The sequence below is a fragment of the Sparus aurata genome, chromosome 11 (assembly GCF_900880675.1).
Source record: "Sparus aurata chromosome 11, fSpaAur1.1, whole genome shotgun sequence".
Classification (NCBI taxonomy): Eukaryota; Metazoa; Chordata; class Actinopteri; order Spariformes; family Sparidae; genus Sparus; species Sparus aurata.
In genome coordinates this window covers 1,237,071-1,251,243 of record NC_044197.1, presented here as the reverse complement: position 1 = coordinate 1,251,243, position 14,173 = coordinate 1,237,071, and the positions used below count along the sequence as shown (strand labels likewise).

General features: G+C 44.2%; 2 protein-coding genes across 2 annotated transcripts; both read left to right on the top strand.

Moving 5' to 3' along the window:
• Nucleotides 1-5,441: 5,441 nt before the first annotated feature.
• LOC115591650 (interferon-induced protein with tetratricopeptide repeats 2-like) lies at nt 5,442-8,702 on the top strand. Its single transcript, XM_030433823.1, has 2 exons — nt 5,442-5,538; nt 6,306-8,702. Exons 1-2 carry the CDS (start codon nt 5,531-5,533, stop codon nt 7,615-7,617), a joined length of 1,320 nt encoding a protein of 439 aa, XP_030289683.1. The 5' UTR covers nt 5,442-5,530; the 3' UTR covers nt 7,618-8,702.
• Nucleotides 8,703-10,722: 2,020 nt separating this feature from the next.
• Nucleotides 10,723-12,909, top strand: LOC115591499 (interferon-induced protein with tetratricopeptide repeats 1B-like). The gene is made up of 2 exons (XM_030433558.1): nt 10,723-10,842; nt 11,595-12,909. The coding sequence occupies exons 1-2, from the start codon at nt 10,838-10,840 to the stop codon at nt 12,907-12,909; spliced, it is 1,320 nt and encodes a 439-aa protein (XP_030289418.1). The 5' UTR covers nt 10,723-10,837.
• The last annotated feature ends 1,264 nt before the right edge of the window (nt 12,910-14,173 follow it).

The following is a 14,173-nucleotide window of genomic DNA, read 5'->3' as shown; positions in this document are numbered from 1 at the left end:
ACCAAAGTGGAATAACGTCTAGAATTGAAATTATTTACAAAATAAACCAGAAACCAGACCAAGAAAAGATCAGGAGGAGTCGCTGCATCTCTTTCACAAGTCCTGGTGGTTCAAACAATGAGTCTGTGCCACAGAGATGAGGCAATCAGGTTATTGATTATCAGAGATCTTCCCCTGTAGGACAGCAGGGGGAGCGAACATTTCTATCTAGACAACTTGACTTTCACCTTGTCCAGCACTCCCTCCCAGTTCTGCCTCTAAAAGTCTTCAGTTCCTCAGTATAGTCCGAGGATTTTAGTTCCCCTTTTCCCCACTTAACATTCCCATGGAGACCAGGAGTGCTCCCTAAGATCCACTGACCCACCAAACAAGCCCCACTTTCAACTCTCCTGCCACCATCACTACACAACAAGCACCCCTTAAAACATTTCTTCAAGACTTAAAACATTTCTTTTTGCCACTGCTTTTAACTGAAGCAATTCAAGTCTTTGAACTGCATTATGACTCTGACTCTACAGTCCTGTTTCTTTTAAAGCTTCTCTATTTTAGCCTACTTGTTTTGATCTTTGTTTCTTAATGTTTTAACTTGTCTTAAAATGCTATTTTTAAATTTTTTTAATGTAATTTTTAATGTCTTTTAAATTAAATTTTTATGTCTTTTAATGTAATTTGTGTGTGCCTGTAAAGCACTTTGAGTTGCCTTGTGTCTGAATTGAATTGAATTGTGCTATACAAATAAACTTGCCTTGCCTTGCCTTACCCCTATACAACTGCTTTACCCAGGACATGAACCCCTTCACAACAGCAGAAGCCTGCAGTGTAGAACCTGAGATCTGAGTGGTGCAGATTAGATTCTCAGTCTGTTTGATAGAATGACATCAGTCCTGCTGCATTCAGATGGCTGTAGAAATGTGATTAACCAGGTGAGAAGGCTGTCATACATCCTGCAGGCAGCTGTGGACGACCAGGACAGATACATCCCTTTTTTTATTCCACACGTTCTTCTTTCTTTTGAGAACCTGCTGCCTACATTACCCACAATGCAACTTAGTCACTGAGCTGTTATCAGATTGTCAGATGACACGCAGCTTCCTATGGAGCCACAGAGAGCTTCATACTACTGGTTTGTGATAAAATACACTTTGTTGGAGCAGAGTGTTAGCTTGCTAGCTTACTTCGGATCGTTTAATAATCAATAAATCGCTGAGTCGACATGTGTTAATGTTAAAGTTTACATCAGTATTAAAGTGCAGTTAAAGTGTATTACTGTTAATACTCCACACCTGAGCGTTCCCATATCATTCATAGGTGAAATATATACACTGCACTCACACTCTGGTTAGACTGAATTGCTTTTCAGTGACAATAAAGTTGAATGAATCTCATCACATTTTCATTATTAGTCTATATTAGTCTTATGTATGGCACACACCAATCTGTTTTTTTTTTATTATTATCAAAATGTAGCATGCACTGGTCACATATACTTCTCTTCTCTCTTCAGATGCACTTTAACATATTTCACCACCAGCAGAGTGACACAGCATCAGGTGCTCCTGTCCTCTACCTCAGCACAGCAGAGTGACACAGCATCAGGTGCTCCTGTCCTCTACCTCAGCACAGCAGAGAGGCACAGCATCAGGTGCTCCTGTCCTCTACCTCAGCACAGCAGAGAGACACAGCATCAGGTGCTCCTGTCCTCTACCTCAGCACAGCAGAGAGACACAGCATCAGGTGCTCCTGTCCTCTACCTCAGCACAGCAGAGAGACACAGCATCAGGTGCTCCTGTCCTCTACCTCAGCACAGCAGAGAGACACAGCATCAGGTGCTCCTGTCCTCTACCTCAGCACAGCAGAGAGACACAGCATCAGGTGCTCCTGTCCTCTACCTCAGCACAGCAGAGAGACACAGCATCAGGTGCTCCTGTCCTCTACCTCAGCACAGCAGAGAGACACAGCATCAGGTGCTCCTGTCCTCTACCTCAGCACAGCAGTGACACAGCATCAGGTGCTCCTGTCCTCTACCTCAGCACAGCAGAGAGACACAGCATCAGGTGCTCCTGTCCTCTACCTCAGCACAGCAGAGTGACACAGCATCAGTTGCTCCTGTCCTCTACCTCAGCACAGCATCAGGTGCTCCTGTCCTCTACCTCAGCACAGCAGAGAGACACAGCATCAGGTGCTCCTGTCCTCTACCTCAGCACAGCAGAGAGACACAGCATCAGGTGCTCCTGTCCTCTACCTCAGCACAGCAGAGCGACACAGCATCAGGTGCTCCTGTCCTCTACCTCAGCACAGCAGAGAGACACAGCATCAGGTGCTCCTGTCCTCTACCTCAGCACAGCAGAGAGACACAGCATCAGGTGCTCCTGTCCTCTACCTCAGCACAGCAGAGTGACACAGCATCAGTTGCTCCTGTCCTCTACCTCAGCACAGCAGAGAGACACAGCATCAGGTGCTCCTGTCCTCTACCTCAGCACAGCAGAGAGACACAGCATCAGGTGCTCCTGTCCTCTACCTCAGCACAGCAGAGTGACACAGCATCAGGTGCTCCTGTCCTCTACCTCAGCACAGCAGAGTGACACAGCATCAGGTGCTCCTGTCCTCTACCTCAGCACAGCAGAGAGACACAGCATCAGGTGCTCCTGTCCTCTACCTCAGCACAGCAGAGAGACACAGCATCAGGTGCTCCTGTCCTCTACCTCAGCACAGCAGAGAGACACAGCATCAGGTGCTCCTGTCCTCTACCTCAGCACAGCAGACTGACACAGCATCAGGTGCTCCTGTCCTCTACCTCAGCACAGCAGAGAGACACAGCATCAGGTGCTCCTGTCCTCTACCTCAGCACAGCAGAGAGACACAGCATCAGGTGCTCCTGTCCTCTACCTCAGCACAGCAGAGAGACACAGCATCAGGTGCTCCTGTCCTCTACCTCAGCACAGCAGAGAGACACAGCATCAGGTGCTGCTGTCCTCTACCTCAGCACAGCAGAGAGACACAGCATCAGGTGCTCCTGTCCTCTACCTCAGCACAGCAGAGAGACACAGCATCAGGTGCTGCTGTCCTCTACCTCAGCACAGCAGACTGACACAGCATCAGGTGCTCCTGTCCTCTACCTCAGCACAGCAGAGAGACACAGCATCAGGTGCTCCTGTCCTCTACCTCAGCACAGCAGAGTGACACAGCATCAGGTGCTCCTGTCCTCTACCTCAGCACAGCATCAGGTGCTCCTGTCCTCTACCTCAGCACAGCAGAGTGACACAGCATCAGGTGCTCCTGTCCCTCTAACTCAGTACAGCAGAGTGACACAGCATCAGGTGCTCCTGTCCTCTACCTCAGCACAGCAGAGAGACACAGCATCAGGTGCTCCTGTCCTCTACCTCAGCACAGCAGAGAGACACAGCATCAGGTGCTCCTGTCCTCTACCTCAGCACAGCAGAGAGACACAGCATCAGGTGCTCCTGTCCGTCTACCTCAGCACAGCAGAGAGACACAGCATCAGGTGCTCCTGTCCGTCTACCTCAGCACAGCAGAGAGACACAGCATCAGGTGCTCCTGTCCGTCTACCTCTACTCTTCTGACTAGTTCACAGAGGACCAGTTCAAATAAAAAGCAGTTACACTTTTCCCAAAAACAAAGATGGGAGAGTGTCAACATGACTTTTGTAACACAGTCTTAGTCAATGCTGAACAAATCAAAAGAAGCTGGCTGATGTACTTAAACAGAAATGATAGCTTGCACTGCTTCTGCTGTTAAATGTTTCTCCTAAAGAATACAGACTTAATAATGAAGGACTGAAGAACTGGAACAATGTAAGCCACTTTTATGAGGATAGCGGGAGTGCAGTACCCACATGGCAACATGGAAGGAGTTGAAGGTCGTTTTGCAAAGCAGCTGACAATAGATAAGAGCAGTGACGGACTGGGAAAAAAAAACGGCCCTGGCATTTTCACCCACCAGCGGCCCACGGAAGGGGGGTGCGCGCGCATGCGCAATTTTTAACGCACATAAAGAACAGGCACTTTTGATAGCCCCGGTGATAGTAAACGTAAATTCCCAAGCTATAAACAACTACACCCCAATACATAAAACACATTAATAAATCATCACAGCCAGCCGCTCCATAATACAAACGTGTCTTACCGTCACGCAGTCATCCATGTCTACCTCTTCATCCTCCTCTTGCTAATATTCCTCACTGTCCTGTCTTTCTCCCTGGTGTGCTGGTGCTAGCAGTATTAGCGCTGGTGCTAGCTGAAGCTGCACTCGATTTTAAAAACAAATCAGTCGGTTTGCAGCATTTTTCACCTTCAACCAACAGTGCTCTCTGAGATTTCTCTCTTTTTCTCTACTCCCACCTTGTGTCGCTTGATACCTCGATTCATTATTTTGCTAGCTTAAACTCAGTCAACTTCCAACTTCCAACCTCCAACTTCCAACAACCACACTCAGACGGTCCACTCGATTCAGTCTTGAAATTCCCAGAAGGCATTGCTTCATTTTAACTTTTGCAAACAACTATTCGAATAAAAAAATGCAGGTAGATTTGTTTTATTTTAAACTATGCACGTTTTTGAACATCTGAATGAGACATTTTGCTACAAAACAATGCAGAGTGATATAAAAGTTTGTGACTGTAGAAGGTAACCATGACTGTGATATAGAAACTCGTAAGTGGCATATAAATAGTGATTAGATTGCCAAGCAATTAGTATATTGGATGTAGAGAGGTTTTGTTTCCCTTTGACTTAAAAATGATAATGATGCTTGAAATCGCCGGGAGAAACGAGTTTGGGACCGCTCTGTGATTTGTCGGCCGGCCCGGATGGCACATGAGTGTCGCTGGTCATTTATTTATTCATTTGCGGCCGCCCCGCTATTTTTATTTATTTATTTATTTAGCCTATTTATTCATTTGCGGCCGCAGTGGCATTTGCCCACATTGCCCAATGGCCAGTCCGTCCCTGGATAAGAGAGAGACGGCACTCTGAGGCTGAGAGATGATATGTTTGCACAATGCCTTATTTATATTGTATTTTTATCACTTGTTTCTTTCCTCACTTTTTGTTTGGTGTGATATTTTTGACTTAAAAGAAATAAAATCTTGAATATATACATGCATTCTGGGGAGACGAAAATCAGGGCGGTCTTCCGCGCCGCCTTGTTCGCGCGAACCACTTCGCACAGCTCAAAATTCAGGTTTTTCCTCGCTTATATTCTCGCCGATTCTCACGTTTTCTCTCTCTTGTCTCTCTGAATGTTCATGATGAGAGCTGCTCGTCTCTCTGAATGTTCATGATGAGAGCTCCTACAGCTGTTTTAAACTTCGCCTCGCGTCTGAAGCGAATTCGCGTCAGCTCGCGTCCCGCCGCTCTCTTGGAAACGGCCCCGCCTGTAAAACTCTCCTGTGGTTGTTCAAACTGCTGCCAGACAGCAGCTCAACATTTACAGTCAAGAGGAAGTTGGACATCAGATCGTGTCAGCGAACCCCAAAGTAATCAGAGAGCTTCTGTGTGGAGGAAACAGCTGAATGATGAGGTGAGTGACTGCTGCTGCTTTCACATCATTATGATGCATTTCATGTTTTAGTTTTGACTCCTGGAACCAACCAGTCACTGACGATATATTCATTCATTCCCCCTTTTCCCTTCTTTTTCTGTGAACTGTGATCCTGCTTTTTTGTTAAAAAATGTTTTCCAGAGTTTCAAATAAATCACCAATAAAACAATGAAATAATCTCCAGGAATCCTCAAAAGCTGACATTTTTACACTTGTAGATTCTACAATTCTGTGATTCAACTGATGAGTACACATTCAGCTGATACATAGCCTATTTCCACCATCCATTATGATTTCCTCACACTTATTTCTTCTTTTTAAAAACACAGCAATTATTATCAACCCATGACTACTTACTATGATTATATTATCCCACACTTCCTTCCGTCCTTCCTTCCTGGCCATTCAGTGCTCCTCACATCATGTATATATTCCTTCCTCCACATGAGATGAACAGAGTTTCTCCACACATAACACACTTCAGTCTGTTTGGCCCCTCACAGTTGGAAGCCAACCCGTGGACCTTCACTCACACAATGAAAATCAATTAGTCATGATTGAATCTAACCTAAGAAATCAACCTATAAGACACAGGTTCAGTTGTCTTGAGATAAATGTCTCCTTTCAATGTTTGTATCCAGTTTCTATTCTTCCTCCACATGAGATGAACAGAGTTTCTCCACACACGGCACACTTCAGTCTGTTGTTGAAGCCGACTGATGATCTGTGTTTTTATTCTCCATCAGTCAAACATCACTGGAGTCCAAACTGGAGGCCCTGCAGTGCCACTTCACCTGGGATCTGGGGGAGCCCAGCAGGTCCAAACTCTTCCGTCTCAGGTACCAGCTGGAGGACATCGGCACCGAGGAGGGAAACAGCTGGCTGGGTCACATTTACAACCTGCGGGGGTACGTTCAACACAAGCTGGGGTTCACCCAAGATGCCCAGAGTTTGTTCAACAAGGCTGCAGAGGCCTTCTGCCAGACAAGAAGAGCAGACTCAGATGAGGGTCCCTGGTTAGTGGTGAACTACGGGAACCTGGCTTGGCTGCACCACCACCTGGGAGAACAAGCAGAGAGTCAGGCTTACCTGTCAAAGGTCGACGCCCTGATGAATAAATACCCATCTCCATCCCAGGACGAGCTCCATCCAGAGATCTACGCTGAGAAAGCCTGGACCCTGATGAAGTTCAGCGCAGACCAGAAGCAGCTGGCTGCAGATTACTTCCAGAGAGCCATCAGGATGCAGCCGGACATGGTGGAGTGGAAAACCAGCCATGTCTTGTTGTTAGCGAAAGCTGCTGTGAAAACCAAGACAGGACTGGATACTGACATGTTGGAGAGAATGAGAATCGCAAAGGAAGAAGATCCAGAAAACTTCTACCTCGCTGCTTACTACCTTCAGGAATGTGCAAAGAAAGGAGAAAGAGTTGAAGATGAAGCTCGAGAGTTAGCTCAGAAGATTCTGAGGAATCCAGTCAGCAGCTACAGCGGTGTGAGACCTTTGCTATGGCTTTACAATAAATATGTGTCTGTTGATGAGGCCATTGATTTGGCAGAGGAGGCTCTGAAACGTCATCCAGATGTGCGTTATCTGAAGAGATGTGTTGCATTCTGCTACAAATCGAAGATTTATTTTGGAGAGGACGGTAGCCGAGACCAAAGCACAATAGATAAAGCGATCAGTCTGCATGAGGAGCTGGTTTCTCTTTACTCTCAGGCTTCTCTTGTGAGGAAAATAGACCTCGCAAACATATACGCAATGTCAAATCACAGCCAGGCTGAAGCTGAGCAGATTTACCAAGAACTGCTATGGAGGGATCTGGAACCTGCAGACAAACAGCTGGTTTACAACAGGTTCGCAAACTATCTATTCTTTGATCGACAGGATAGCCGCAGGTCGATACAATATCACATGAGGGCAGCAGAGATACCGATACAATCCTTCTTTCGTCAGAACAGCGTCAAAATTCTGGAGAAGATTAGAGACAAAAACTGGCACCAGACGAGTAGAGCAATAGAGGAGTTTCTGAAAAACCTGCCAGAGCCAGAAATGTAGGTGTTGCATCACCTAAAGAAATCTGTACATAGAAATTTGGAAAACTTATAAAGTTGAAATAGAAGTGAGAAACTGATCACAGCATGATAGACAGTAAGGTTTGACTTCAGTCAACGTGAACAATTACAGCAGACTTTGTTCACCAAGTTTTTATCCAAATGTTAAGTAAAGACGTGTAATTTCACTTTGACCTCCTGACGTGATCAGCTTTAGTTTCCCAGGTGTGGCTGAATGTCTTCAGAGTTACAAACACAAAATAAATCACATAAATAGTTGTAGAAACAATAACGTATGTAGCATCCTGCTGATTTGTTTATAGGGGTTTATTACATGTATTTCAGTTGGTAGAGTGTTTTGATGTGGGCCTATAAATGTATTGCTGCTGTTAATATTTGTATTGTTAATGTGGTGAATGATTACAAACGGACCGGGCCTCAGGACGGGTCTCTGGTCACGTAGCTGCCTCTGGGAAGAGGTTATGAGGAAATAACTGGATCACGTTTCTGTGGTTCAGGTGTGAGTATCCTGACCTGCAGGTTCAACATGGGTTTCTACAAACACTCCAACAAACCGGGGTATTAATATCTTAAAGGTTTCTAATGTTTGTGTTTCTTGAACATGAGGTGATTCAAAATGATACGAGCCACAAGGGTTAGACATTAAAACTGTTTTCATGCTGATGTTTATATTGAATAAGATCAATTAATGCAATTAATAAACAAACCTCCTCTCTGCAGTTTAGCCAGAATCATTTTCAAGGTGTGTTAATTATTGTAAAACATCCCAAATTATACATTTAGCAGCTCTCACCAGTCTGATACATGAAAGTGGTATTTATGAAAATCATAAAACAGAGTTGATTGAGAGGGCTACACGTAACATAACATCAGACTGTGTTGTAGGAGCAAAATATCTCTGTATGAATATTAGTATTGATGAATGAAACTCTCTCATTGATCATGTTAAGATGTGTCTTATAACCTGAATATCATCAACACATGCAACTGATTGTATTCATAGAAAGTTTGTTAATCTGTGTCCCAGCTGTGAAAAATATGAATGCTAATAAATAAACATTATGAACACCAAGAAGTCTTCTTTTGTTTGCTGCCAACGTTAAACTTGAAACATTTGAGAGTCCTGATGAGGCTTTATTTTATATGTCTGAGATTTCAGCATCATTTTCTAATAAGTTTCTTTGAAAAATACAGTTTAATTTGGTAACTCTTATACAGGGAAATATTTCCTTGAAAGAAAAACTGATTTAAACCAAAGTGGTTCAACGTCTAGAATTGAAATTATTTACAAAATAAACCAGAAACCAGACCAAGAAAAGATCAGGAGGAGTCGCTGCATCTCTTTCACAAGTCCTGGTGGTTCAAACAGTGAGTCTGTGCCACAGAGATGAGGCAATCAGGTTATTGATTATCAGAGATCTTCCCCTGTAGGACAGCAGGGGGAGCAAACATTTCTATTTAGACAACTTGACTTTCACCTTGTCCAGCACTCCCTCCCAGTCCTGCTGCATTCAGATGGCCGTAGAAATGTGATTAACCAGGTGAGAAGGCTGTAATACATCCTGCAGGCAGCTGTGGACGACCAGGACAGATACTGGTCAGCTCCCAGTATTATTTTATGATTTGATGGGATAAAGTCTCCTCACAAAGAACGAGGCCCTTGTTCGGGTTAGGGGTCTCCACAGATCCTCCACAGTGTGGGCAGGGAGGGGGTGGATGGTCTGGAGGTGGATGACTGGTCCTGTCAGGGAGGTGAACAGGTGCTGCACTGCAGCATCTCAGGCTCTGTGGCGCCCCCTGCTGGTCTGCTTCATCGACTGCAGCTGATAAGAAAGACACCAATTATTCCTCCTGTAGACAGAATCACTTTAAAATGCTTCAGCCACAAAAACAAGGAGCTGCTGAGATACAAAACAAGACTATCAGCCACCGAAGAGGAATCCAGATCGTCTACAGGACGTTTCTGTATACTTGTCACAATAAACCAAGTGTTACTGAAGTACATCTTTAGGTATATAGAAAGAATTATCTTATTTCTAGTTTCACTCAGGTACAGTAAAAACAAGCGGCATGCTGGGAACTCAAGGTCCAAAGATCCAAGGTACACACAGACTGCAGGCAGATAACAGGAGGGCTGAAGGCGTCGACATCAGGCAGGATGTTCTCACCCTTAATGATGCCTTTTACAGAACGCTACCGCAGGAAGGAGTGTCTGGATCTGGAGTGACACCCAGAGTTGGTATGTGATGAGGTGAGCTGAGCGAAACCACCTGATGAACTTTAGGAGCTGGCTGGTGATGTGGCAGAGACGAGGCCCGAGTTTCCATTCATAGGAAACAAAAGTCGAGGCATGTTCAGATTGAACAAGTGAGGATTGAGGATTTGTTGTGTTTCTTTATTCAAACTCCTTCAGACACCTCATACAAATAGATCATCAAATAAAAAGGAATTAGACAGATGAATAACTGCTGCAGTCAGTATGGAGGACTCACTGAAAACTGCTTTAACATCACAGTCTGCGTGGCAACGACTTCAATTTAAAGAAAACATTCATCCTGTAAATGTTAATTCAGTCGTTATCTCCTCCGTTCAAACTGATGGACAGCAGGAAGTTACTGAAGTAGCTGGTGGAGAAAACAACCGAGCAAACATCAGATGTGTCCACACAGCTCGTCTGCTGTAATCACAGTCTGCAGAAGGCCTGAGATCACAAACTGATCTGAGGAGACGTTACAGACGAGCTGCGTGGAGACATCTGATGTTTCTTTGGTTGTTTCTCTGTTTTACTTCAGTTGTTCAGCAGAATGCTGCAACTCTGTTTTACTGTGAAGCTCCAGAACTGTTCTGTGGACTACAACACTTCACCTGACTTTCATCAGCATGGAGGGAGGAGAGGACTGAGTTTACATTTTTGCCTGACAGTACTCTAACTGTAGGCCACATATTGTCTGATTATGTGTAAACATGTATAAGTTTCAGTTCCTTGTGCAGTCCTGGGCTGTAAAAATGACAAATAAATGAACCTTGGACCTTTTAATGCCCCGCCTGCAGAAATCTGCTCCACTCTGGAGCCTTTAAAGCTGCAGCTCGACGACATCACATCATTTTACAGCCAAGCAGAAGTTGGACGTCCCTGAAACTGTGAAGCAGAAGCAGCATCGAGAGTTTGATCAGAGAGCTTCTGTCGAGGAAACAGCTGAACGATGAGGTGAGTTTCATATCACAGGAGGAGAAAATAGTCAGTATGATTATGACGTATTTAATGTTCCAGAGACAAAAAACATTAATATTATGGATCCAATAGATCAATGATGATGTTTTCATTTTGTTATTGACTCTTTCTTTTCTGTGCTGAGGTCCTGTTGTTTTTGTTCTCATTGTGTAATTAGTTAACGTGACCCTTAAAAACAACATTAATAATAATCTGTTTTTTTTTATTGTTTATACCCAATGTTATATAATTCTGCAGACATCATTCCTGTTTTCACATATAAAGTGTCTCTGGTTGACTATTAAGTTTATAGTTAACATGTAACTGTAATAATATTTTCATTGTCCGTCCACAAAAGTGTTCATATCAAAATCACAACACATGCTAAAGTAACATGCTACATAACGTCACTTTATGCTATATGACATTATGCTACGTTACATTGCAGGGTGTGATGTTAAATGTCATGTGACGTTGCGTCACGTGATGTTACGAGACTGAAAGATTATATTCTTCAAAGTAGCTTTTGTTCTTTCCTAAACCTGACCGCGACCATCAGACAATGTTAATAACAGTCCAAATATCATAATATGTGAACTGCAATCATTTTCTAATCAAAGTAGGTTTTTCCAACAGTAACATATGAACACGTTGAGATATCAATCTATAATCTGAGATTCTCCACACACAGCACACTTCAGGTCTGTTGTTGAAGCCGACTGATGATCTGTATTTTTATTCTCCATCAGTCAAACATCACTGGAGTCCAAACTGGAGGCCCTGCAGTGCCACTTCACCTGGGATCTGGGGGAGCCCAGCAGGTCCAAGCTATCCCGTCTCAGGTACCAGCTAGAGGACATCGGCACCGAGGAGGGAAACAGCTGGCTGGGTCACATTTACAACCTGCGGGGGTACGTTCAATACAAGCTGGGGTTCACCCAAGATGCCCAGAGTTTGTTCAACAAGGCTGCAGAGGCCTTCTGCCAGACAAGAAGAGCAGACTCAGATGAGGGTCCCTGGTTAGTGGTGAACTACGGGAACCTGGCTTGGCTGCACCACCACCTGGGAGAACAAGCAGAGAGTCAGGCTTACCTGTCAAAGGTCGACGCCCTGATGAATAAATACCCATCTCCATCCCAGGACGAGCTCCATCCAGAGATCTACGCTGAGAAAGCCTGGACCCTGATGAAGTTGGGTGCAGACATAACGCTGGCTACAGATTACTTCCAGAGAGCCATCAGGATGCAGCCGGACATGGTGGAGTGGAAAACCAGCCATGTCTTATTGTTGGCGAAAGCTGCAGGGAACTTCAACACAAGACTGGAAGGTGACGTCTTGGAGAGAATAAGAATCGCAAAGGAAGAAGATCCAGAGAACTTGTACCTCGCTGTTCACTACCTTGAGCAGAATGCTAAAACCATGGAGAAAGAAAGAGTTGAAGATGAAGCTCGAGAGTTAACTGAAAAGATTCTGAGGAATCCAGTCAGCAGCTACAGCGGTTTGAAAGCATTACTATGGATTTACATTCGCCATGTATCTGTAGATGAGGCCATTGATTTGGCAGAGGAGGCTCTGAAACATCATCCAGATGTGCGTTATCTGAAGAGATGTGTTGCACTCTGCTACAGAGTGAAGATTTATTTTGGAGAGGACGGTAGCCGAGACCAAAGCATGATAGACAGAGCCATCAGTCTGCATGAGGAGGTGATTTCTCTTTACCCTCGGTCTTTCATTATGAAGAAAATAGACCTCGCAAACATATGCGCAAAGTCAAATCACAGCCTGGATAAAGCTGAGCAGATTTACCAGGAGCTACTCTGGAGGGATCTGGATCCTGCAGACAAACAGCTGGTTTACAACAGATATGCGAACCATAAACACTTTGCACTGAGGGATAGCTGCAGGTCTGCACAGTATCACATGAAGGCAGCAGAGATACCGATACAATCCTTCTATCGTCAGAACAGCATCACAATTCTGGAGCAGATTAGAAACAGAAACTGGCACCAGATGAGGAGAGAAGTAGAGGAGTTTCTGGAAAACCTGCCAGAGCCAGAAATGTAGGTGTTGCATCACCTCAAGAAATCTGTACATAGAAAGTTTGATAACATACAGATTTTGTTAAGATTTGTGGCCGTTGAGGAAAAGATGATTCAATGTGAACAATCAGAGCAGATGGACTTCCCCCTGCTATTAATCCTGTGACGGTAATCCCACTTAATTTCCTACAAAATGTTTTCATTGTTTGTATGATCGAAGCTTGGAATAAAAGTTGTAATAAAAGAAGTTCATCTGATTTTTTCAGCTTCATTTTTTCAGCGAGAGCTTGTGTCAATTTGACGGCGCTCAGATTTGGGAGATCGGAGAACGTGAGAGTCAGAAATGGATTGAAGCTAAATGTAGTTCTTTCGACTCACCTGTCAAAGTATGAAGCACTCCACAAAAGGTGGTCAGCCGACAGCGATGAGACGGAAGTCAAGGGTACAGACGCAGCTTGTGAATAAACTCGGTCCTGTTAAAGACCAAGCAAGCTAGCTCGTTAGCTCTGAGAGCCTTTTAACCTTGAATTAAACTAAATTAAGTACTGCAGGGATACATGGAGCAAAATGGTCGTTAGCGAGATAGCAGTTAGCATTATCCTGGTTCCCTCCACAAGAAGCCTATGGGAGTTTTGAAGTGGATTATTGCAGAAAATAATCTGTTTGTCAAACACAAGTTTAAGATTCTTACAGGTTTTGTTCATGAAGACAATCGTCTCAGATAAAACACCACTTTGTGATTTCTGAAGCTTAAATTAAGGCGAGCTTCCACTTCACTGTCGGCGGGACAATAAACAGAAAACATTCTCAGGTGTGAATGTACACAGAGGAACTCTGAATACCAGGCCGACAATTAAACTGTACAACCAAAGATAAGTAACGTCAGGGTTGTACCTGCATGTTAAAAGTAGCAGTATTTTGGTGTGTGAGGAAACAGGCAGAACAAAATGCAGTTACAACTGAACATGTGTTTTGGTTATTACGGTAATAATAATGTTGGACACATCTATCGGTCCAGCTGTTTAAAGCAGAACCCTGTGTTATCCAGTGTCGGCAGCAGGAGGACGGACAGCTGCCTCCCAGAACCTCTCTCTGTGCTGGAGGCAGACCTGTGGACCATCAATAAATGACCCTATAAAACAATGTTTCTTCATGCTGATTGGATGATAGTAGTGATCTGTCTCAAGTCATAAACACAGAAGAGAACATAATTCACATCAGACTTAAAAAACAGATCACCAGCCTCTCAGGTCTTCTGTAACAACTGCATCCTTTCACCCAAAACACAA